The following is a 26,224-nucleotide window of genomic DNA, read 5'->3' on the forward strand; positions in this document are numbered from 1 at the left end:
TATATATTTTGTACATTAAAACGCAACGTTGTACCTTTTTATTTGAATCATTCTGTCTGCCTGTCACACACACACACACACACACACACACACACACACACACACACACACACTCTCTCTCTCTCTCTCTCTCTCTATATATATATATATATATACACACATATATATATATATATATATATATATATACACACATATATGTATATTGCCTTCATTCTTTCGTCATCAGTTTCTCTCACCCTCTCACTTCTATTCTAACCTTTCTACTAACTCCTTTTCTCTCTCTCCCTCTTGTATTCCTAGCCTTTCTCTTTCACCATCATCCCCTTCCCTTGTTTTGTTTTGTTTGCTCTTGTCCATAATTCTACGCACAAAGAATTTTTTTTGCGAGCACCACCAATTGGGAAGCACTCTGTCTTATCGTTAAAGGTGCGAAACTGAACAGTACCAATTGGTCGATAACTGATGAAGAATTACGGACCTTCTGTTTGTCTCTCGTTCGTTTTTACATTTAGTATACGTTATGTCATTTGTTTATACATTATTTCATTTATATATATATATATATATATATATATATATAAGACAAAAATAAAGAAATTATTGGTATTGTTTTAGATATTTAGGGTACGCTTAGGATAGAAAGAATGCCATTGTACCTATTTAAGGCATATACACAGTTAAATTCACTTTTTGTTTTCTAATATACCCTAATCATAATTCTTGTGAGGTTACCCTATATATACATCACTGAACGGTGAAGAATAGAAATATCAGTGATAAAACAGAAGAAATAAGCTTTGCTTTATAAATGAATTCCTTTGACATATTACTTTTGCATCAAATTATAGGCATTCCCATGTCATTCTATAAAATAATTTGACATTTTACAGCATGGTTGGCAAAGTCATTGCACACTAGCAAAGTCTCTAAAAACCTAAATGAAAAATTCATTTAAACGATTAGATTCAAATAGGAATTAAATGTTTTGAACACCTATGGACTTACGAAATAAATCAAAATATTTTTCACAGCATGGCTGTTATATCATAGATTCCACAGCAGATACAAAATTAAAGCCAAACTCACCGTGGTCATCCCATCATTTAAAAAAAATGTATCTAGCACTACATTAGTAAATGAGTTCTTCACGATTTTTTCTACTCTGCAGTAATAATTTAAAGTAGATTTTCTCTTTCGATAGCGCAACATTCTACCGTTACTTGATAGTTCGATCACCAAAGTTGATGGTGGCCAAGAGAAATGATAGATAAGTGCAAGATTATTGTTATAGGGAGAAAGAGCTGCACGCACATCAAACTCACTTTTTAGTTCTCATGCGACATGTTCAATCTCACGTCAAGACAAATGAGCTTGTCTGAGAATGCAGTAGCTTGCCAAAATGACTGCATAAACCCCTAGTTCTCATAATATCTTCAAACTAGCTACGAGTCCAGGCTAAACAGTGTGACTTCTAAGAACATGATGGTTGTTACTATTTGCGCTAGTTACACCCATTGACCTGCTGCCACCAGATTCGAAGATGTGGAAATAAATATTATTATTCATTCCTGGCATCATTTGAATGAAATGTAAACATTCCACTAAACATACAAAAATAGTTACCATGCCTATGTATACGTTATTGGATAGCCATTGATTCTCTTGAGTTCATTTGTATTTCGAAGTGTTTTGTCTTTAATCTTGTGTGGTAGACAAATTCACATAACAAGTTGTACTAGATTATGTTATTCGTAGCTCTCACAAGTGACTTATTATATATTTAAATAAAGATAAATAGAAAAGGGTAGCATTTTTGTGCTTTTTTCTGCTTATTTTAGTCAAAACAACTCACTATTACAGTTCTATATCTAAGAAATGAGGAATTATGTACATTATTTACATTATTTACATTTGACAGATATTTGTCTTCATATTGTTTGTTGTTAACATAACGTTTCGGCTGATATACCCTCCAGCCTTCATCAGGTGTCTTGGGGAAATTTCGAACCTGGGTTCTCATTCCTGAGGTATTTTTCGATGTTGTTGTTGTTATTATTATTATTATTATTATTATTATTATTATTATTATTATTATTATTATTATTATTATTATCATTCAGGTCACTGCCTGGAATCGAACTCGCAAACTTGGGGTTAGTATACCCACGGGCATATGGCGTTGTGGTTAAGAGCACGGGCTACTAACCCCAAGTTTCCGAGTTCGATTCCAGGCAGTGACCTGAATAATAATAATAATAATAATAATAATAATAATAATAATAATAATGATAATGATAATAAGTCAGGGACGTGTGAAAACGAAAGCCATCCCCATTAGAAGAGGAATATTCCAGGGAGACACCCTCTCTCCACTCCTGTTCTGCCTGGCACTCACACCTTTAACTGAATTGCTAAATATAACTGGATGCGGTTACAAATGCTACGGGAAAACAGTCAGCCACCATTTATATGTAGATGACCTAAAATTATACGCTAAAAATGAAAAGAGCTAGAAACACTACTACAGACAGTACATGGCTTTACCAAGGAAATAGATATGAAATTCGGATTAGAAAAATGTGCCAAAGCAACCCTGAAAAGAGGAAAATTAGTTAAAAGTAGCAATATAACACTAGATAAAGCCAATGAAATAAGAGAACTAGACGAAAGCCAACCATACAAATATTTAGGAGTCAATGAAGTAGATAGGATACAACATACACAAATGAAAGAAAAAATAAAGAAAGAGTACTATAGACGAGTTAGATCAATACTAAAAACAGAGCTCAATGCTAAAAACAAGATAATGGGTATCAACACTTTAGCTGTCCCAGTTATAAGCTACAGCTACAACATCCTTAACTGGACACTAAACGAACTATCTAAAATAGACAGGAAAACAAGAAAAATAATGACAGGATATAGGATGCACCACCCAAAATCTGACATAGAAAGGCTATATATACAACGCACAGAAGGTGGCAGGGGTCTTATACAGCTGGAAAAACTATTATAAAATAACCATCATAGGACTGCAAATAGACCAGATATAGTTGTCAAAGATCATGAAGAAAAAAAAATGCTTTCTAATTGATGTATCAATATCCGCAGATGACAACGTTTCTCTAAAAGAAATGGAAAAACTTTCAAAATACAAAGACCTGGAAATAGAGGTAACTCGAATGTGGAATCTAAAAACAGAAACAATTCCTATCATAGGAGGTGCCTTAGGTACAATAAAAAAATATTCAGACAAATACATAACAAAAACACCAGGACTTACAAATATATATAACATACAGAAAATTGCACTACTGGGCACTGCACACATCCTACGCAAAACACTTTCAATACAGTAACCATAAGAGCACCACAGCAAACCACAGCACATACCCAAGGCGCACAGAGCTGCGCTCGGTAGTGAAGTGAAAGCACGTTATAAGAATAAAACTACTGAACAATGATAATAATAATAATAATAATAATAATAATAATAATAATAATAATAATAATAATAATAATAATAATAGACCAGATATAGTTGTCAAAGATCATGAAGAAAAAAATGCTTTCTAATTGTTGTATCAATACCAGCAGATGACAACGTTTCCCTAAAAGAAATGGAAAAACTTTCAAAATACAAAGACCTGGAATTAGAGGTAACTCGGATGTGGAATCTAAAAACAGAAACAATTCCTATCATATAAAAATAAAACTACTGAACAATACTACTACTACTACTACTACTACTACTACTACTACTACTACTACTACTACTAATAATAATAATAATAATAATAATAATAATAATAATAATAACATCGAAAAATACCTCAGGAATGAGAACCCAGGTTCGAAATTTCCCCAAGACACCTGATGAAGGCTGGAGGGTGTATCAGCCAAAACGTTGTAACAACAAACAAGATGAGGACAAATATCTGTCAAATGTAAATAATGTAAATAACTCACTATTAATATTATTTATTTTTTCTTTTATAGGGGACATAATCTATGAAACAGTTATAAATAAAAATATAACTGGATTAAAACACATAAAGAAACAAAAACTGTTAATATCATGTGTGTATGCATGTAGAAAGAGTGAAAACTGTGACTGCTTATATTACCAACAGTTTAATTATTCATGCAGTTTATTGAATTTAAATGATTGTAATAACATTTTGAATTCTACATTACCGGAGATAAATGATACCTCTACCGTACTGATGGTTCGTCAATATTTGAATGGTAAGTGAATAACTTATTATATAGGGTTTCTCGACCTGATAGAAATTGCAGTCAAACCACTATCGAGATAACATGGAAGACACTATAGAATGTAGTTCTAGACTAGATGAGTATATGGTCATAATTGGAACGCCTTTGACCCTAGATTAGCTGCGGTCTTTATTTTAGGTGGCACGGTTTAATTTGTAGATAGTGGTACTATATTGGGGCACTCCATCAAAGGATCCTGAAACCATTTGATATCCGACATTCATATTCTACTTTATCACCCCTGCAATGTTCGAAGTAGTTTCTCTGTGGCTGCAATCGATTTTCCGATGGATATTGAAGAATATTTACAATTTAGAAGTTTTGTAAAACATTTGATAAATCAGCAGTCATATATTTCTTAATTGAATATCTCTGCCAACACAATCTATACTATAATGGAGAAAGCTGCTTATTAATTAGGTATGTAACAATTACTAAAAGTACTAAAAGAAAGCAATTAGTAAAGGGTTGACAGTCTGGAAATATTTTTATAAATTCATGTTCGAAGAAATTTCCTATAATTTCGATTTATCAAGTGTATTGAATTTTTTAACTCCAATTTCTCGCAAATTTAAATCTTAGTTGCATTCACTGTGTCCAATTCTTTACAAATTTAAATATTCCTTGCATTCACTGCGGAATATTCCATTTTCATCTGCAAAGTTATCTCACTTTCTCTTTTAAGTTTCAATATACTATTTGGAAAACCAACAGTTTATTCTATTAATGTATACGTAATGTAAAAACATTATTTATAGAATAAAAATTTTAAAATACCTGTATAATTTTTGAACGCGGGATAGCTGTGAGAAAGTTGGGTAATTACTATTAGAAGACGAGGAGAAAAAGGTCACCGACAAGTACTCGAAACTTGCACCTTCTTCACAGTTTCCAAACACTGTACCACTAACATTATTTACATTATTTACATTTGACGGATATTTGTCCTCATCTTGTTTGTTGTTAACACAACGTTTCGGCTGATATACCCTCCAGCCTTCGTCAGGTGTCTTGGGGAAATTTTGAACCTGGGTTCTCATTCCTAACGATGTTACTATTATTATATTATTATTATTATTACTATTATTAATCAGGTCGCTGCCGTGAATCGAACTCGGAATCTTGGGGTTAGTAGCTCGCGCTCTTAACCACTACGCCAGAAGATGGTTTAGCTATGGGTTCGCCATTATCACCAATATATACATGGAATACTTCGAGAATTTGGCTTTAGGATCAACACCACTAAAACCAACCCTATGGCTGCGATACGTTGATGACACCTTTATTCTCTGGCCCCACCAGCAAGATGTCCAAATGCTGTTAGATCATGTGAACTCAATAAATTCATCCATACAGTTCACCATGGAAAAGGAACAGAACAATCAGCTGGCATTCCTGGACGTATTAATAACACGCACCGAGTATGGATTCAGGACATCCGTATATCGCAAGCCAACCTTCACTGGACGATACCTTAACTTCAATTCCCACCATCCATACAGTGTAAAGAGAGGAATTGCTCAGTGCCTAAAACATCGAGCAAAGAATATAAGTAGCGATCGTGATACCCACCACGAAAAAATGATCAAGCTCAGTAACAATCTATTAAGAAACAACTACCCCAAAAACATACTATCTACTCCAATTATGAAGAAAAGAGAGGATGAAACCAATAAACTGTCTACAGTCTGTCTACCCTATGTGAAAGGCCTCTCCGAAAAGATACAAAAGATATGCGGCCCATATGACATGAGGGCAGTATTCATGTCATTTGGACATCTTGCTGGTGGGGCCAGAGAATAAAGGTGTCATCAACGTATCGCAGCCATAGGGTTGGTTTTAGTGGTGTTGATCCTAAAGCCAAATTCTCGAAGTATTCCATGTATATATTGGCTATTATCGGTGATAATGGCGAACCCATAGCTAAACCATCTTCTGGCGTAGTGGTTAAGAGCGCGAGCTACTAACCCCAAGATTCCGAGTTCGATTCACGGCAGCGACCTGATTAATAATAGTAATAATAATAATAATATAATAATAGTAACAAAACCACCAACAGAAGAGAATATGACCAAAAACTGCGTGTACTCCATCCCATGCAGCTGTGGTAGGTTATACAAATGCGAAACATGCCGCCCTCTCAAAATAAGGGTAGAAGAACATCGCAAAGCTGTGACACGAGGAGATATTGATAAATCGGGTATAGCTGATCATGTATGGCAAAATGGAGACCACCTCCCCCTGTGGGATGAAGTTAAAATAATAGACAGGGAACAACACTGGAAAATACGAAAACTAAAAGAAGCAGCACATATGCTAGGACACAACAACCTCCTAAGCAGACCGAGTGCAGATATGAATAGCATATGGGAACCGGTATTGAGGAAGGATAGAAAAATAATAGATTTATAAGCCCTAAAATTCACTCCATAATTGCCCACGGGAATATGGCGTAGTGGTTAAGAGCGCGAGCTACTAACCCCAAGATTCCGAGTTCTATTCACGGCAGCGACCTGATTAATAATAGTAATAATAATATAATAATAGTAACCCAGGTTCAAAATTTCCCCAAGACACCTGACGAAGGCTGGAGGGTATATCAGCCGAAACGTTGTGTTAACAACAAACAAGATGAGGACAAATATCCGTCAAATGTAAATAATGTAAATAATTCCTCATCTCTTAAATATAGAACTGTACTGTACCACTAAGCTAATATATACACAAACAAGTTGCACGAGCGACTTCAACAGTGACGCACACACACACACACGCACGCACACACGCTAACACACACACACACACACACACACACACACCAATACACACACGCGTGCACACATAGATACACATACACAATTGGCCAAAATAGGTCCGGAGTGGGGTGACAAGAGAGTGGAGTGTAAAAAAAGAGTTTTCAAAATTTTTTTCATACAAAAAGGCCCCCTCCTACTAACCCCATCATTTCGAAGGCTGTGGTTTTAAAAAATAGGGACAATCCCCGAAAAAATTTTCCCCACAAATTTCTTTATAATCGTAATCTATGTCGTTTGAAAGAGATTTGTATAAATTTTCATTAACGATATCCATCTTCCTGAAAGTTATGAGGGAAAAAATCAGATCGTGTAAATTTCCCGAAACTCCTCTCTCCACCCCCTCGCAAAACTTCTTTACCATAAATCCATATATACTCTGAAGCCACAACATCTAAGCGGTATTTGTAGAACAATTTTGTTAAAAAGTATCCAATTATATTGGTGTCATGAGGCAACAAAGTCGGGGGCGTATACATCTGTAGCAATGCCCTTTTATTTATGATTTTTTTCATTTCATGTTTATTTCATTCATTGTTTGCAATGTTCTCTCTCTCCCTCTCTCTTATACACACACACACACACACACACTGCAAAACTTACAGATGGGCTGCTCTATGTTGCTTTGAGGGGAAGGTAAAACTTGACAAACTGCTCCTTCCTCTATTGTTGGACTACCATGATGTTTGTTTAAAAAAGAGAGATTACGACTGATAAAATAATGAAAACGATATTTACTAAGCAAGTGATCACTATTATACAAAGAAATAATTAGATGTAGAATATAAAAAAATTATTAGAAATGGGAATCAAATGTGAAAATATTATCAAGGGACTAGCAGAAAACCGTCGGAGGGCGGTCTTTTTGCTAGTACTTCCAGTGTTTACTGAGTGATATTTCTGTAGTAAGAATTAACTGATGACGTTCGTCAGTTTTCGACTGAACTAAGATATATTATATTTGATACTTAAAAATATTTTGAGGACACAGATGGTGATTGGATGGCGTAGAGGACATTGAACTAGGAGTATGGCTATTCGCGTCTTGTTTTTATTAAAGTCAGGGGTGAAGGTTTAAGAATTTCACCTTCTAGTAATGAAACACCATTTTGGCTTCCTATCTACTACAACACCTTGAGTAAACGACTTATACTATGCCTTCGGGTCAACCTCTAAGTATAACCGGATTGGATCTGTGTGTAAGTACGTCAGACTGACTGTAGATGAAATTCAATGAACAGCCTTGTTACACACTGCGTTATGCTGATTCTGTTTGAACAAAATGTGTGGGAAGAAAATTCCAGAGGCTTGTTTGTTATGGGGATAAAGAAGGAAGCGAAACAATTCATGGGGTCACTGAGAAGAGTGAAACATAGGGGAGGTGAGGTGGGGAAGAGAAATAAGTGTGTCAAATAGGCTTGGTTGGTGGTGGAATGTCATTTGTTTGTTTAGAAGAGCAGCATTAGAAGAAGCAAAGAGAGAAGACAGCGTCTCAGTGGGTCAAAAGTTGTAACGTGTTCGTCGGAAGGTATTTTGGATGTTTTTGTATGTAGTAGCAACATTGTCCTAAATATGGGACTAGTTCTCTATTTTGGGTTTGTCGTTGGTTAGTAAGCAATCTGTGCTAAAGAACTTTTTGGTCCTTACCAAGAAAACTAGTCTTCGGGTGTTTAAGTTGTATAGTATATTTCTTTTACTTTCTTTTTACCTCTTCTTCCTTTCTTGATTTCTTCTTTTCTTCTTTTTCTTTCCCTCTCTCGTTTTCATTTTTCTTTTTCTGCTGTCTTACTTTCTAATATATTATTTCTTTTTCCTTTTTCCTGTCCATTTTTTGTCTCTATTTCTTTTCGGTTCTTGTCTGATGGTCCTTAATCTGTTTTCTGATCTTTATTGCAGGAAAAAGGAAGGATTACAGTGATTACCAAAAAATCAGCAACAGTGTAAAATATCCAAATATTACCATCAGGGTTTGGAATCAGAGGACTTGTGAAAATTTATGTTCTATGAGTTCCAACTGCTATGGTTATTCTTCTAAGTCTGACTGGTGTCAGTTACTTGTGATGAATGATTGTTGCAATTCCACACAAGTCCTCCTTTCCGATGGAAACTTTACTGACCTAACTAAACCCATAAGATGTAAGCGGTTAATTTTATGTTTATGCTTTTGTTTTTTTTTTAATGATTTTATAAGAAACGTCAGGGTAATACTTATGACCCTGCTCAGTGTATTTATGTCTGTTGACAAGGAACAGAGGAAGTTATTCTCAAACCAGAGACTTGGGTCAAAATGCTTGCAGCACACTAATCCCCAATAATGTTACCCAAGGACAAGGTGAAGGTGTAAAACTGGGTGATGGATTGTCTACTAGCCAACAATAGAATGTTCTCTTCGACAACTTGCACACATATTTCTGCTTAATAATTTCCACCTGTACGACATTTGCGTCTAGGATATGTGTGTGAGTGTGTATGTGTGTGTGTGTGTGTGATTGTGTGCGTGCGCGTACGTGCGTGTGTGTATGTATGATACGAGTAAAAAGATGAAGAAAGAATTTACCACAAATTTATTATTAGTTACAATTGTTTCAGTACCAGTTCGCTTCAAACGCCATTGCACGCAAAACTTACGTAGTATATGTGGTTGGTTGTAAAACTTCATCAGACGAGCATCATGTTCTGCGTTCTTATATTGTACGATGTACGTGCCTTTTACGTTCCTTATATGATGGGGAAACATGATAATAAATATAAAATAAGAATAAAAATCATGAATGAAAACATAAAAACAAGACAATAATAGTGAAGATAAAAAGAAGAAAATAAAGACGAGTAAACTGGAGAACAGTACAACTCCCAAAGAATAAAGTTAAATTAGAATAAGTTTCAATTAAAGTTAAGATTAGTTTATTAGTATGAATAAATATTAAGCGAACAAATGGCTTAATTGTTATCTAGTTAGTAGTTTAGTTAAAACCGCTGAGTTGAATAGAGAGTGGATGATAGTAACACTTGAATGATTGAAATGAGGCGATTTAAGAGGTCAAAGTGTGACGAAATTGAAAGTATTTTCTATGTTAGTCCGAAACGAGTGTCTCATCGATTGTTGTAAGTTAATAGAAGAAAGTGAAATGTAGCAGTAAAGCTGCATCTCAGTTATTTAACTTAGGAAGCAAGAAAATGTGAAGCTGCTACTGGATACAGTTGGAAGTGAGCTAAGTCGTGGAAGGGAATAATTGTGAATCAGCCGATTCTCTACTCCCTTTCGTATATACAAAACTCATGAGAGCGCTAGGGACTAAGAGTAAAGGAACCAAAATTTAGAGTGAAAGAGCAGAAAATGAGACCGTAGTGAGGAAATACATGAGTAGGATCCCCCCAAACATGTGCGTAATCCATCCACAGGTATTAAGAATGATACCTTAAATTTAAAGATAAAGTTTATGTATCGGGGTTAGAAATAAAAATTGCTGGATTGTGAGACGTTCTTTATAGAAAATTTGGTAGGGTGGATCGCCGAGGGTTGTGAAGACATTTGTTGAGAAACCTCTAAGTAAAGTATGGATTATATACTACTGTGGGGGAAATCCTGATACCCCTGTGCGATAGCAAGTCAAATGTCCTAAACCGTATAAAGGCGCATGCGCACTGTCAGCGAAGGACAGCGTACCATGTTTTTTTTCGCGCTGTTAGCATTATTGGTTAAATCACGTGTGAGTGAACCTAGGATCTGTTAAATTTGTTGAATTTTGAATTATTGTTGCTGTTTTGCTTGTTTTGATATTTGCTTTCTTCCCCAATTATGGGTGAAGTGGAGAAAAGAGGAGAGATGGAACATGAACCAACTGGAAGTTACGTATCAGCGATGAGTAAAAGAGTATCTACCAACGCCGTGGAAGTAAGAGAAATTAAGATAGAGCCCAGAAAGTGGAAGGAGGACAGTAAATTAATAGAAAGGGAAAGAGCCAGTTTGAGGCGAAGAGGACAGTGGTGTACAGAACGTTATCCACGTCCTCTAAAAAGATAGAGGTTGCCCCAGTAGACGCAATAGAGGAGTGCCTCAAGGACATAAAGAGGCTTACCACATTTTATACGCGTGGAAGGAAGTACGGCACAGTGGAAGTAAGGTTTGGCAACGAAGAAGACGCAATAAACCACTCCACTGTGCCGATAAGAACACCGGAATGGGTACTTCTGTCGACTTACTGTGGTAAACGCTTCGCCAGAGTAAGAATTGACAGAAACCCCCACGAGATTAAGGAAGCATGGCTGGTGGCAGCAGTCATGCACAAAATGAAAGATGAAGTAAAAATATTGAAGATTACGAGAACCAAAAAGGTTAATTAATGGGGGGGGGGGGGGTATGGCCTCGAGATGTCCATACAAGTGAGCTTTAAAGATTTGTACGAGATCACAGAGGAGATCATTCTCCCAGAAGACGTCAGACTAAGAGTGGTGGTGGAAGGAAGACCACCAACATGTTTCTTATGTGGTCAAAAGGGGCACATGAAAGCAAGGTGCCCCTAGAAAGAAAACGAAGAGGAGGAGCAGAAACATCATTGCAATACGATGTGGAAAGCTTAGACACTGAAAATCATTTTAGTGCACCACGAGAGGAACCAAGTGGAATGACTCGCTCGGACAGCCCATGTCCGTCGATGAAGCAAACGGATGTTAAAAAGAGAAAAACAAATGGCATATGGTCACATACGCCAAAAGTACGGCAATCGAGCGGAAGATCAAGTTTAAATCCATCATAAGAGTAAGGTTGCCACCGGAGAAATATTGAGAACACACCAAGGGAATAATTATTGACAAGGAGAGATACGAGAAATTGAAAGAACTGTTCGGAAGTAGTGAACCCTTTGGGGGTCGAAATTGAATTCGACGAATTACCATCTGTTATGGAGTACGAGGATTTGAAACCCTTGATGAACTGTTAAAAAGAGTAAAGTAAGTCAAATTATTCAAAAAAAAAAAAAAGAAATAAATAGACTTTCAAAAATTAAAAAATAAACGATGCTAAAAGGGGAAAAAAAAGAGTGTAAGAAGGACTTGTTAATTTGTATAATTTAACTGTTAAATAGTATTGCTTGAGAGTGGGGCTCAATGCAGGCATTTCATCCTCATTAATTTTATTATTTTTATACATCTTTCATTTTTCATTTTTCATTCGTTTTATGTTTTTGTCCCCACTGGGGTGTTCTGTCTGTTCTTGTGCTGTCCCCTCTATGTTATGGCCGTAGCGCCAAATAAAGAAATTCAGTGTTGTGTGTGCAGGCGCTTTGTGAAGACAATCGTAGAAGTCGTTGGGAAGTGATATTGTTTGTTACGTGTTGTTTCTGATTTATATTTGTATTGTTTTACGGAGATGTACTTGCAGAGCAAGCGGTCTGATCTGAGATCGTGTGCTGGAACGAAAACAATTGCAGCGTGGAAGGTGTTTATAAGTCATTTAAGAAACACACAAAATCCGTTAGATTCACTTCAACATTTAAATTTGATCTGCCAAAATATTTTCGTCGCTTTGAGACCGCGACCTGTTCACTGACAACACAGAATTTTGCCAGTGAACAGGTCGCGGTCTCAAAGCGACGAAAATATTTTGACACAAATTAAATTTAAATGTTGAAGTGAATCTAACGGTTTTTGTGTGTTTCTTAAATGGCTTATAAACACCTTCCACGCTACATTTATATTGTTATAACCTTGTTATAATTCCACGTTATAAAGTGGCATATACAATGAGTTCTAAGGACATAACAGTGTCAACGCTCTTCGGGTAAACTTATAGAAAATCGAGGAAACTAGAGGAAAGTTCGTGAGTTATAGAAGATAGCGTGACTGTGTGGTAAGAAGCTTGCTTCCCAACCACATGGTTCTGGGTTCAGTCCCACTGCCTGGCACCCTCGGCAAATGTTTTCTACTATAGCCTCGGGTCGATCAAAGTGAGTGGATTCGGTAGACGGAAACTGAAAGAAGACCGTTGAATACATACATACATCCATACATACATACATATATATATATATATATATATATATATATATATATATATATATATATATATATATATATATATATATATATACACGCGAGCACACACCCACACACACTCACACACACGTCTAATATATATGTGTGTGTGTATGTCTATGTTTGTCTCCCCACCATCGCCTGTAACTTAGCCGTTTTGCAAAAGTGCCCGATAGAATACGTACTAGGCTTAGAGACAAATTCTGGGGTCGATTTCTTCGATTAAAAAACCCTTTATGGCAGTGCTCCAGCATGGCCGCAGTCAAATGGCTGAAACAAGTAAGACAATAAAATAATGATAAAACGTGGTATGTGTCTTATCGGTCACGCTTGGGAAAGAAGTGTAAGACAACAAACGGAGTGGGAGTGAGTGACAGAGACACTAAAGCAGTTGAACAGCATTCAAATACTTTGCTCTGAATATGCTGGCATTTTAATCAAAATAAAACTGTCAATGTGTGTACATATATATATATGTGTGCATATATATATATATATATATATATATATATATATATATATATATATATATATATATATATATATATATATATATATATATATATATATATATATTTATTTATACACACACACACACACACACACACATATATATATATACAGTCTTAGAATTACTGCTAAGGAAACGAATGCGATTGGAATTTATATCAGAAATACTAATATTGTTGTTATTATTATTCAAAGGATGGTTTGTGTTAATATCAATGTTATTATTTTCAGTAAGTGGATTTGTATTTAGCAGCTTATTGTTATGCGAAGAGATGATTTGTGAAAGGTTTTTGTTCTTTGAAAACTCTATTCTAATTCGGTGTGAATTGATAATGGAATGGTATCTTGAATTTTTGGCGAAATTCGTATCTATAGCGTCACGAAACTGGTAGGGGAGGTTGGATTTGATCTGCTTACCATGTGGAATTTTCAACCAAACAGTTTTACTAGGACATACCTTGTTATTAGGTTAATTATCTTTAAAAGTCCTATATTTACTTTTATAACGTAAAAAAGTCTTAAATAACGGTTATCTCCCTCACGCTGCAAAATTACATTTTTCGATTTAGTGTTGTTATGACGTGTTTTCATGTTATGACGTGTTTTCATGTTCTGATTAATAGAGGTAGAATTGATGTCAATAGGGTTTAATATTGGTAATTTTTCCTTTATAGCCTGCTTTAAGTAAGGCAGAGTTATAAAATTCGGCTTTATCGTTGAAGATATAAACTTTGGCAGATAATCTACAAAGTCTAAGTGAAATATTTCCAACTAAATTCCTTGTAATGGATTTTGGATGATTACTGAAAGAGCTAATATATTTTAAATTAGTTGAATGTTTATGGTATGGGAAATATGAATCATTATATAAGTTAAGGGTAATATCCAAAAAGTTGGCTTTAGTTATATCATCATCGAAAATAACGTTTAAGCCCATGTTTCGGAAAAATTTAACCAATCTATTTTGAACCCTTTGTCATTTTTGGTTAGAAACATTTTGAAGGTAGAGTAGATAGCCGTCACGATACAAACCTCCATTGATGTTTGCGAATTGGTCAGCCATCTCATAAAGAATATATATACCGACCAAATCAGCCAATTGTGCTGAGTCAGAACTTCCCATCGTGACATCAAAACTGTCAGGCGTATATTTACGGATCCACATCTTGTTTTCAAATTTAATGATTGATCTTCTGGCGGCTGACACCACATTAATTTCATCCTGGGTGAGACCTGCTTTGCTGTGTACGAACCAGAGTGCCTTGTTGAGTACAATTGGGTTAATAGAGGAATAGGAACTAAAAATGTTGCATTTCTTGTTATTAATAGAATTAAACCAGTCGACTACTTGGAACGAATTAGACTATAAATAAATTAAGCTTTAATTTTTAAACTAAAGTAGGAATATATTTATCTAGAATATTTTTGCTAAGTACACCGATATCAGAGCGAGGAGGACAAATAATTCGTAAGGTTGAGTTATTAAAAAATTAGGTTTGTGATCTTTTGAAGTAAAACGAGTTTGTTTGAGGTCAAGAGGTTCAGTCTTCATCTGTAAGTCATATTTCTCCATACTTTTCTTAGCTTCAAGGTTGGCTTTCCTGATAGCACTTTTACCAGTAATCCTATAATCCTTTTGGATTTCTTTTCTAAGCAATTCTAGGTAATAATCCTTGGTAAGTCTGTATAAACACGTTTAAAGAACGCGTTTTAGTTCCTATAAGTAATTTCTATCAACCCCTAAAATTCGACTTTTAACTGTCTTACATTTCATTTCCTCTACATATATCTATTTCCACGCCCTTAAGCTTTATCTCCACCCATCTATCGCACTATATTTTCCACTCTTAATTTTCTGTTAATTTCTTTCTTTCTCCTCCTTCTCTTTCTCTAAATTACCTTTGACGTTAAATCTATTAACGCCTTTTTAAAAAAATAATCTACCAGCGTTCCCTCCATCATATACGCGGCAATCACATTCGGTTAAAATGGCTTATTGATGTGTTTTATTTCTCTTTTTTTCTTTGATGAGTTGATTACATTGTTTTATATCATTTTATTCCCCCAGGAATAATACCAATGTTTTCTTCGAAACATAATTCGGAAGTATAAAGATTTGATTAACACCTGCATTTAACTACATACATACATACATACATACATACATACATACATACATACATATAAATGGAAATAGAGCATTAATAATAAATTATATTAATGCTATATCTCCATTTTCTAAATTTTCTTTTGAATATTCATAAACCAAGATTTATATTTAGACCTATTATTTTATGAATATTACTATTCACAAAAAATAATAGGCAATGAATCAGTAATTCATTGGATATTACTATCCCTTAATGAGGCTATTTTAACCTCTAACTGAAGTTATATATATATATATATATATTCAGGATTAAATAAAAAGGCAACAAACGGAAAATATGACATGCCTATATATATAATTAAAAAAGTAACGTGTAGTAAATAAACAAACGAACATATACTAAATACACAGGCGAACAGAAAACACAGAAGGTCACCAATTCTTTATCAGTTATCGACCAGAGGATCAAACGCAATAATAGCCCTTATCGATAATATTGCTTCCACCCTGGAAGCACTGACAAGAAACTTTCCGGGAATGGGACCAAAACACAACAAAACGAGACGGGCTGGAGACGAGACCGTTAGTGGACGGACGAGGGACAAAACAATAAACAGAATAAAGGTTTATTGCCACACAAAGACAACAATTAATAATGATAATATATATACAACAAAAAGCCTTGGGGCTGCAAGACAAGACAAATGTGGGTAACGCGAAGGAAAAATGAAAACTGTCCTTAAGGACTATAGACACGGGAGAGGTAGAGCGAGGAGCTCAGAAAATCGTTTCCAATGCGGTCGAAGGCAACGCGTAAAAGAATGACACCGCCTTACGCCGTTATGAGTCACGTGATAGTGGGAGAAGGGCACTATTGCGAGAAGGAGAGAGAGAAAGCGAGAAGGAGAGAGAGAAAGAGAGAGAGAGAGAGAGAGAGAGAGAGAGAGAGAGAGAGAGAGAGAGGAAATTAAGAGAAGCAACGCAAACGAAAGAGACAGAATGGCACAAAAATATTCCAAGAATATTTCTACAAATGGGTAAAAAATTAATGAGTGCCTGCGTTACAGAAATATTTTCAGGATTAAATAAAAAGACAACAAACGGAAAATATGACATGCCTATATATGTAATTCACACACACACACATTACACACATGTATATATATATATATACATATGTGTATATAAATATGCATATATGCCGATATGTATGTATATGTATATATTCGTGTACACACACACACACACACACATACATTAGGTGGACGATGTTTTCAACTGAGACGGTACAAGCGTATCTGTTCCTTCAAGTGCTTCAATTCTTGGTATGTACATATGTTTACAAGAATGCTAACATTTATCAATGGTTTCTCCCATTGTGCTGATGTGCCATTTTCTATCATTAATAAAACTGCATGCATTTTTGACAACACAGTTATGCTAGTAGTATAATAATGTTATAGTTTAATAACTACAATACAGGCGTAGTATATGAAAATAAGGATCCAGCATATGCGGTTGAAATTGCAAACGGATGTAAATTTAAGAAATTGGGAAAGTTTATAAAGATACATCCAAAACATGAGTGTCCCAAAGTAGATATAAAGTTGACCTTTTAAAAATTATCCTAAATATAATAAAGTAAAGAGCAACGTCGAAATATAGCAATATGACACAAAAAATATGCACAAATATTGGTTTCAATACACTTTTCACTGTCCAATCACCAGTACTTGACTGGTACTTAATTTATCGACCCCGAAAGGATGAAAAGCAAAGTCGACCTCGGCGGAATTTGAACTCAGCAGGCGAAATACTGATTTTGCCAGTTCGCTGCCTTAGTAATTATAATAATAGTCCCCAGGTTAATCACCAAATAACTTATTTGGTAGCCTGCCTGGTGACTCATTGTTTATTTATGTCTTGCTAATAGTGAATTGTATGGAAACAATGAGCTAATCAAAATTCCCCAAAACTTCCATATGGGAAAAAGTGTGTAAATTACGAGCTTGATAAGTTATTTATTTTGTCGCATAGAGTCCATTCTTTGTTGTCTATAAAAGCCGCCTATTGCTTGAGGCTAACTTCTTACACTCGGATTCATAGATCATATATATATGTATATATATATATATATATATATATATATATATATATATATATATATATATATATATATATGGGAGAATATACAAATAATAACAACAGACGAGGACAGGTGGTGTAAATAACAAAAGTATATATTAGTATGACGCTCGGGAATACGGAAAGTCTTTGACGTTTCGAGCTACGCTCTTCAACAGAAAGAATACGGAGACAAGGAGAAAAACACGGAGAAAAAAAATTGAATAGTGTTCAGTCAACGGTCAATCATAATAATGGCCGATCATAATAATGGCCGATCATAACAATGACTGACCGGAAGTTAGAAATTCTTATTTCAGGAGAGCTAAGAAAGGGGGAGATAACAAACGGTGATCGGGAACGAGGGGCTGTGTGTGGGAGGTAGAATGCTGGTGATCTTGACGTATGTAGTGTGAAAATGGGGAAGGGAGAAAGGAAGAAAGGGAGTTAGTAGTTGGTCAGTTGTAGTGTGTGCGTGGTGTGATGCGAGGGTATTGGTGTGGTGTGCGTGGTGTGATGCGAAGGTATTGGTGTGGTGTGATGTGAGGGTGTTGGGAGGTGGGGAAGGCACGGGTGGAGTGTGGGTTAGGCTTAGGGTGGGGTAGAGGTAGGGGTCTGTGGGTAGGGGTGGGTGGTGGGTGTAAGGAATTGGATGGTGTGGAGTGGGAAGGTAGAGTAGGAGAGTAGGAGTGTGTTGGGGTGTGGTGGGATGAGCTTATGAGAGGGTGTTGACGAGGAGGGAGAAGGGGAAGGTGGATGTAAGAGAGGGGGAAGATGGGTATGGGAGGGGAGAGGAAGAGAGGAGAGAGGGTGGGTATAAGAGAGGGAAGGTGGATTAAGAGAGGGGGAAGGTGGGTATGGGGGGAGAGAAAGAGAGGAAGAGAAAGAGAGGAAGAGAAAGAGAGGAAGAGAAAGAGAGGAAGAGAAAGAGAGTGAGAGAGAGGGAAGAGGGGTATGGGGGGAGAAAGGGAGGAAGAGAAAGAGAGTGAGAGAGAGGGGAAGAGAGTGAGAGAGTAAGGGTGAGAGAGTAAGAGAGTAAGAGAGTAAGAGTGTAGAGAGTAGGAGAGTAAGAGTGTAGAGAGTAAGAGTGAGAGAGGGGGGAGTACGAGAGAAGAGAGTGAGAGAGAGTAAGAGAGAGGAGAGAAAGAGTAGGGGTGAAGAGAAGTGGGAGTGGAGAGAAGTATGAAGAGAGGTGAAGAGACGTACAAAGAAGTAGGAATCGGAGCAGGAGGTGGGGGAGGGGAGAGATGGGTGGTAGGAGGGAGGGTGGGGGAGAGAGACAGGAGGAGGGGGTTAGATGAAGAGTGGAGGGGAGTTGAGCCCATGTGGCGCAAAAGAGCGAAGATAGAAGATTAATCCCTGTTCACGGCGCAAACGGGAGTCCGGATGGCCCCTGTGCATGGACAATCCAAACACAGACAGGTGTTGCCGCAAGGAGTGGCCGGCAGAACGGAAGTGGCGTGACACCGGGGTGTCATTGCCGACGTTGATATCTCGGAGGTGTTCCGCGAATCGGTCGGCCAGGCGGCGCCCCGTTTGTCCGATGTACAGGGATTGGCAGAGAGAGCAGGAGAGGCAATATATGATGTTGGTAGACGTGCAGGTGAAGGAGTCGGTGATGGGTGCTGGTGAGGAGGGTGGTGTTGGAGAGGTAAGGGCAAGTGCGGCAGCGTGGGCGGGAGCAGGGGAACGAGCCAGGTTGGGAGGTTGGGTTGGGGAAGAAGCTGTGGACCAAGAGGTCCCGTAGGTTGTGGGCTCGTTTGAAGGAGGGGAGGGGTCGATTAGGGAAGATGTGGGAGGTGGAGGGGTCGGACTGGAGGCGCCGAAAAGCTCGGAGAATGGAGCGTTGGAGGGGTAGGGTGGTGGGATGGTAGGTAAGGGGAAAAGGGAGGCGGGAAACGGCAGGGCGGGTTCGGGGGGAGAGAGCAGATGCACGGTCCACAGAACGTGCTCTGGCAAGGGCGGTGTGGATGGTGGTGGGTGGATATATATATATATATATATATATATACACACACACATACCTAAGTCCCCGAGGCATCAGTAATGACGGTGCTATTGATGAAAACTGTACATGATGAAAATTGCTAATCAGAGTAGGAGGATATAAATAAAAATGGCAGGATAGTAGGAAATTATATTTACCACTTCCCAAATATTGTATAGATTTGATTACTTTTCATATGCACAATATTTTGTAGTCAATGATTTACTTGTTGTTCTACATTATATTATAGTCTACAATGAAGGTTCTAACGGTGTTCTCTAACGTTGTACATCTATATGTATTCAAAACTACCAAAATATATGCATATTGATACATGACAAACAGATTACATACATTTTCTAAGAGTTTCCAGGGGAGAACAGGTTTAGGTTATGCAAAAGCTGCGCATTTACAACAAATTTGACTCCCTCCGTGCAAAAGTAACAAATGTACATAATAAGCATTATTATTTACATTCATTGCAAAATTTCCTGAAGAACTATATTTCTTGTATGGACATGAGATGGTATCACCACATTTTTGGCCTTCTGAATTTTCAATGTGTAATTCCAAAGTATTTTTGTTTTTTCTTTTTTTTTTTTTTTGTTCTGCTTAAACCAAGTACTACATGTATGCAGTGTAAAACGGCTTAAGTTGAATACATGATGCCTTTTGTAAGTTGATTATAAAAACAATTGTGGAATATAGTGGAATAAATGGAGAAAAATGATTAATAGTGGAATACAGTGGAATATATAGTGAAACATATGAAGAATCTCATAATAATTCTGCTTGTCATTGCGTTACTTAGCCCGTCTGTAATGCTTTCATGTGATTAGAGAAAAAGAGGGAGAAAGAAAATAGGGAGAGAGTAAAAGAGGGAGGAAGAGAAAGGAGAGAGAAGCGTCCATGATGTGAGGTTGAGGGAATGTAATTGTAACGCTTTCACGTAATTAGTTGAAAGGAAAGAGAGGAGAAAGAAAAGGAAGAGAGAAAAAGAAGATAAGGTGAAGAGTGAGACAGAAAGAGGAGAAAGAAAAAGGGAGAAAAAGAAAAGGAGGGAGAAAAAAGCGTCCATGTGAGGTAGGAGGAGCATAATATTTATTATGGTTAAAGAAGTTATTAGAAGGTAGAGGAGGAGAGTTAAAATATAATTTTAGTAGAGAGGTGATGTTCTGGTGGCGAGGTTAATAAAAAGGCAGAGAGAGAGAGAGAGAGAGAGAGGAGGAGGAGGGAGAAAGAGAGAGAACAGTGAGACAGAGAGGGGAGAGAGAAACATGATGATGATGATGGTGGTGGAGATGGAAGTGGTGGTGATTGGATAGTGAAAAGTGTATTTTTTTAATTGAGCTAAGTTTTTTTTTATATCGCCTATCACTTAACGCATGCGCTTAAGTGCAATTGAGTGAAAAATCACGCTTATATACGTGGCAGATATATACAAAAGGTTGCATCATTGTACGGGATATAAATTTTGTTTTGTTTAGGGGGAAAATGGAAAAATAAGAGTTAATATTTATTTTATCGGTGCTGTGTCTATAAAATTGTGCATAAAGTAAATAATGTGTATATATAAAGTGCATTAAGTACTCATCGTATTCCAATTTCTTTCACTTTTCAATAAGTAGTAGATGAGCGACTATCCTTCGATACAGACACAACACACGCTACGTTTTCAGATTTTTTGGATAAAGCTTGCAGAAATAACCCAATAGGTTTACCATTAATTCCTTGAAATATTCATGGGCCCCGCTAGTAATAATTAATAGTGCAGTAAGTGTTAATGTAAATGTATAAAGTGTGTTGAATATAATTGATGACACAGCGTATTATATAGATTAATTAGATTTACTAATGATGAAAAGGAGAAAATTAATGTATTCACCAGGATTAATGAACATAAACACATTTGTTGTGCATTATGAAACAAAGAAGACAGCAGAATGAACTTTTGAATAAAAAAAAATGAACAGAAAGATTCTTGTCCGTGTTGAACAATTTAGAGTTCGTATCGAATGATTTAGAAAGTAAATCATATAAAGTGAACAAATTCAACAGCTTCAAATGGGTTTTACTCAGAAAAAAGCATTTGTACAAAGATGCGTAGCGTTGTCAACACGCACGCACACACACGCGCGCACACATATTGATGGATATATATATATATGTATATATATATATATATATATATATATATATATATATATATATATATATATATATATATATATATATATATATACTTACATACACGCATACAGTCACATGTTTATATGTCTGTTTTTATATGCGTGTTTCTCTCTCTCTCTCTCTCTCTCTCTCTCTCTCTCTCTCTCTCTCTCTCTCTCTCTCTCTCTCTCTCTCTATATATATATATATATATATATATATATATATATATATATATATATATATATATATATATATATATATAAGAATGAGATAAAGAGACCAATGGTATAAGTAAATTTATATTTTATGTAGAAAGTCTTACAGCTGTTTCAGGGAAAATTCAATGTATCCCTTCATCAGAGACGGTAAAAGTAGAAGAATGGATCATTACATCTATATGAGGAGATTTACAGTAAGAAATGAGAGCGATGCGTAGATAGAAAGAACAGAAGAAAAAAAGAAAAAGTACTTGGAGTATAATTCCATTCCAACAGTAAACATCCATGTAAAGAATCCGTGTGGGTATTTTCCAGAGATAATTATAGTTGCAATGGTGGATATATATCATATCCAGTTTACTCTGTGCGTTGTTTACTTAAAGGACAGTCCGAAGTGAGTGGAAGATGTGTGTAGGATTAAGAGGTCAAGCCTTAAGGCAGGAAGGAAAGGAGCAGGAAATAATTTAAGGTAAAAATGAAGGTACTGGTGCCAGCAGTAGGCGATTGAGAGGTCAGTTATACTGACAGGAAGGAAGTAAGAAGGAAAGAGAACAAAGGGAAGAAGATGGGGGTGGAAGCATAAGTTTAGTAAAGAAATGGATAGGTGGAGGAAAGGAGTGTGAGGAGGCAATGTGAAGAAGTAAGAGGGAGGTAGTTATAATTGTTTACAGGAACCTTGAGACAGGAACCTTGAGACAGGAACCTTGAGACAGATTAATAGTAACAGTGATTTTAAGGCCTAATTGACAAATAGTGTCAATGAAATTTTTCCTAAATCTATTGAGAGTCTTGACCATCCCAGCCATGAGATATTCCAAACCCATTGTCTTGAACATGTGGCACAGTAGCCTGTCACCGAGGAGTTGAAAATTCTTAAGGATAAGTTAAAAGAGCTTGCACTGGAAAAAAACTGTCCAAAACAATTCTTATTTTCTCACTGACCATCGTCCTTGTTTTTAAAAAATATATAATGCATCAACAGAGCCTGAAAGATTGCTTTAAGATACATGGCATATATATATATATATATATATATATATATATATATATATATATATATATATATATATCAATTTAATACACAACCGAAAGAGCTACTAATAGTTTCATGATTTTATGATACTTAAACAGGCATATTTATAAAATATGCCATGTATTTTAAAACAATCTTTTGCTGCTTTTTTAAGAAAGCATATTACTCTATCTCCGGTATTCGAGTACTATTTTTTACACCTTGTTTCGCATTTATGTCCTTTCTCTGGTATATATATATATATATATATATATATATATATATATATATATATATATATATATATATATATATATATATATATATATATATATATGAATTCAAGATTTGTAAACAAGCTGAAAATGTCTGTTCTCTGTTTCAATTTCAAGTTGTTTTCGGAGTTTGTATGTCTAAGTCTGTTTTCTTCCTTTGTAGGGTCATTTAACACTAACAGTTTTATACCTCAGAGTGGTGGAGAAGCACCCAACATTACTGATGATGACATTCCCGATGATGATTTAAATAGAACCAGTACTACAATAAATACCAGTGGTGTAACTGAAACAAGCACTAAGCCACAAACCAGTGACACAACAAAAACTACTGCAACACCGATGTGTCCTTGTGTTTGCGAAGATGTGACACAGCAGCCTCCCACTGAGAGGGAGTTGGAAATTCTTAAGGATAACTTAAAAAAAGAGCTTGCCGTGGATAAAAAGAAACTGTCCAAAACGATTCGAGCCAAAACCAGTGCCCCGGACGAACGACGATCGGCTCAAGGTATAGGATTTATTGGTGTGATACTTCTATCTGCTCTGCCTATCTTCATCTTCATTATAGACCTCCCACAACTCTATGCGGACATTAAGACTTTTTACGCGAATGTTTCTAGTTTGTGTTCCAATAGGACGCCACGCTAAACTTTCATCCGTCAATTTTCTAGACGTAACGAGGAACTATTGCACGAGATATTTGGTATATACATACCTACATAGCATGTACGTATGTATATGTGTATGTATAAATGTATATACGTATGATGCGTATATGTATAAATCATATATATATATATATATATATATATATATAACAAAAGAGGAGTGTATTTCCACGCAGGAAAAATTATAGGCAAATTTATTGTTGAAGATGCACCTAAATTTGAAAAGCTTGTGATTTTTAAAAATAAATTTATTTACATATATGGCATACTAGTTTCAACAATATTTTTTTGTTTATCAGTCGTAAAAATTAAGAATTACGCATTTTCAACAATAAATTTGCCTATATATATATATATATATATATATATATATATATATATATATATATATATATATATATATATATATATATATATATATGGCTATATTCATAAACATTTTGCGTGTGTGTGCGTATGAATGCAAGTGTATATGTATACATGTGTGTATATATGCACATATATATATTTGTATGCATGTGAGTATTATGTACGTGTGTAAATATATGTGTAAATACGCATCGATGTGTATTTGCTATTTATACCTATGCACGTTTCTATTTTTGCATTTATGCATTTGTGCATTCAACGATGTATGACACAGAATTTTCCTAGTTGTGGGGTCCCGGATTTGTTGCTTGTGTACCGTTAGTCTGTCCCTCAAGGTTAATCTAGTTTGACCTGTGTAGTCTTAACTTAGTATGACTGAAACTTTGATGATATTCATTTCTTGTCGATCACTACTAACACTAATGGACTTTGTACATTCAAACAATTAATGCACATATGTATATGTATGCATTTACGAATGAGTGCATGTATGAAAGCTTATATATGTATTTTTGTATCAATATATACACGCACATATATGCATTTATATAGACAATAAAAATACACCGAACTGGTCTATGAACGACGTCATCAAAATAAAATTCACGTCTTTTTGCGCGGAGAGCGTTCGTCAGTTGTAGCCACCGAATCGCTATTCATATTACATTAAGAACTGCTGACTTTTCATGTAAACTGCAAATAGCAAATTTCTTGAAATGCGCAAGGATTGGTCAAGTTGGAATTTATTAATTAAATGAACACGAAAAAGCAATTATGACCGTCGAATTCTATGCATGCTAGTGATAAAACGTGGCCTCGCAAAAACATGTATCTTTATAGCGAATGACATCATTAGTCACGCAATTGTATATGTTTTTACACATAGACTACAAAGAGAATTTCTTTTCCTAGATACTTACTGCAACAAAGATCTTTCCATTTTTTGAGCCTACACAAACGTATTAGATATAAAATTACACTGCTTAGTGGGCATTTAGTAACTGCTTCACTGCTGTAGTAACAGTGTCACAAGACATTGGGTAAGACAGCATATATACCTTTTACTGATTACATGACAGATCAGCAGTTCTTATCGAACTATGAACAGTTTCGGTGAATGTAAGTTATGAAGCATAATTACACAGAAACACATATCATACAGTTCGATGGCATCATTAATATTCCAGTCCGGTATATCAGTTCAGTATGTCTTTATGCATAGCAACAAAAAGAAATTTTGTTTACTTTGTTTTGTAATCACTTTTAGAACGACCGGTGTAAAATATTACCTTTCTATGATTCTGACTTAATCCTTATTGCTATAAACTTCCTTCTTTTCTTTGTTCTCTCTTATTCAATCCCCAACACTTCTTCACTATTTCTATTGATATGTGCTCTCATTTTAAAATGCCCTTTCATCCTTTATATATATATATATATATATATATATATATATATATATATATTCCTATTTTTTATATTTTAGATCAATAGTGGAAGCATTACTATTCAAAGGGCACACGTGTATGCATATACATATATATGTATGATAATATGTTGGTGTGTTTCAGTGTTTGTATGTGTGCGTATGTGTATGTGTGTGTATATATGAGTGTATATATATATATATATATATATATATATATATATAT

At 35.7% G+C, this 26,224-nt stretch overlaps 1 protein-coding gene and 1 long non-coding RNA gene across 3 annotated transcripts in view; one reads left to right on the plus strand and one right to left on the minus strand.

Annotated features, from left to right (window-relative positions):
- Positions 1 to 13,399, minus strand: part of LOC106880440 (uncharacterized) — a 34,749-nt gene extending 21,350 nt beyond the window's left edge. Inside the window, exons 1-3 of one of the 2 annotated variants that reach the window (XR_016244271.1) lie at positions 13,313 to 13,399; positions 9,723 to 9,811; positions 8,742 to 8,979 (exon numbers count right to left, since the gene is read on the minus strand). This is a non-coding gene — a long non-coding RNA (uncharacterized LOC106880440). Of the gene's footprint in view, positions 1 to 7,993; positions 8,980 to 9,722; positions 9,812 to 13,312 lie in introns of those variants that run through there. The other variant, XR_001410747.3, reaches the window with a different exon arrangement.
- Positions 1 to 24,539, plus strand: part of LOC106880439 (uncharacterized) — a 47,503-nt gene extending 22,964 nt beyond the window's left edge. Inside the window, exons 3-5 of the mRNA XM_089362611.1 lie at positions 4,003 to 4,251; positions 8,991 to 9,230; positions 23,699 to 24,539. Of these exons, the coding sequence (XP_089218737.1) occupies positions 4,003 to 4,251; positions 8,991 to 9,230; positions 23,699 to 24,183 (974 nt within the window). The 3' untranslated portion in view covers positions 24,184 to 24,539. The remainder of the gene's footprint in view (positions 1 to 4,002; positions 4,252 to 8,990; positions 9,231 to 23,698) is intronic.
- The last annotated feature ends 1,685 nt before the right edge of the window (positions 24,540 to 26,224 follow it).

Source organism: Octopus bimaculoides, chromosome 14 (genome assembly GCF_046866305.1).
Source record: "Octopus bimaculoides isolate indiv1 chromosome 14, ASM4686630v1, whole genome shotgun sequence".
In the NCBI taxonomy this organism is placed as follows: domain Eukaryota; kingdom Metazoa; phylum Mollusca; class Cephalopoda; order Octopoda; family Octopodidae; genus Octopus; species Octopus bimaculoides.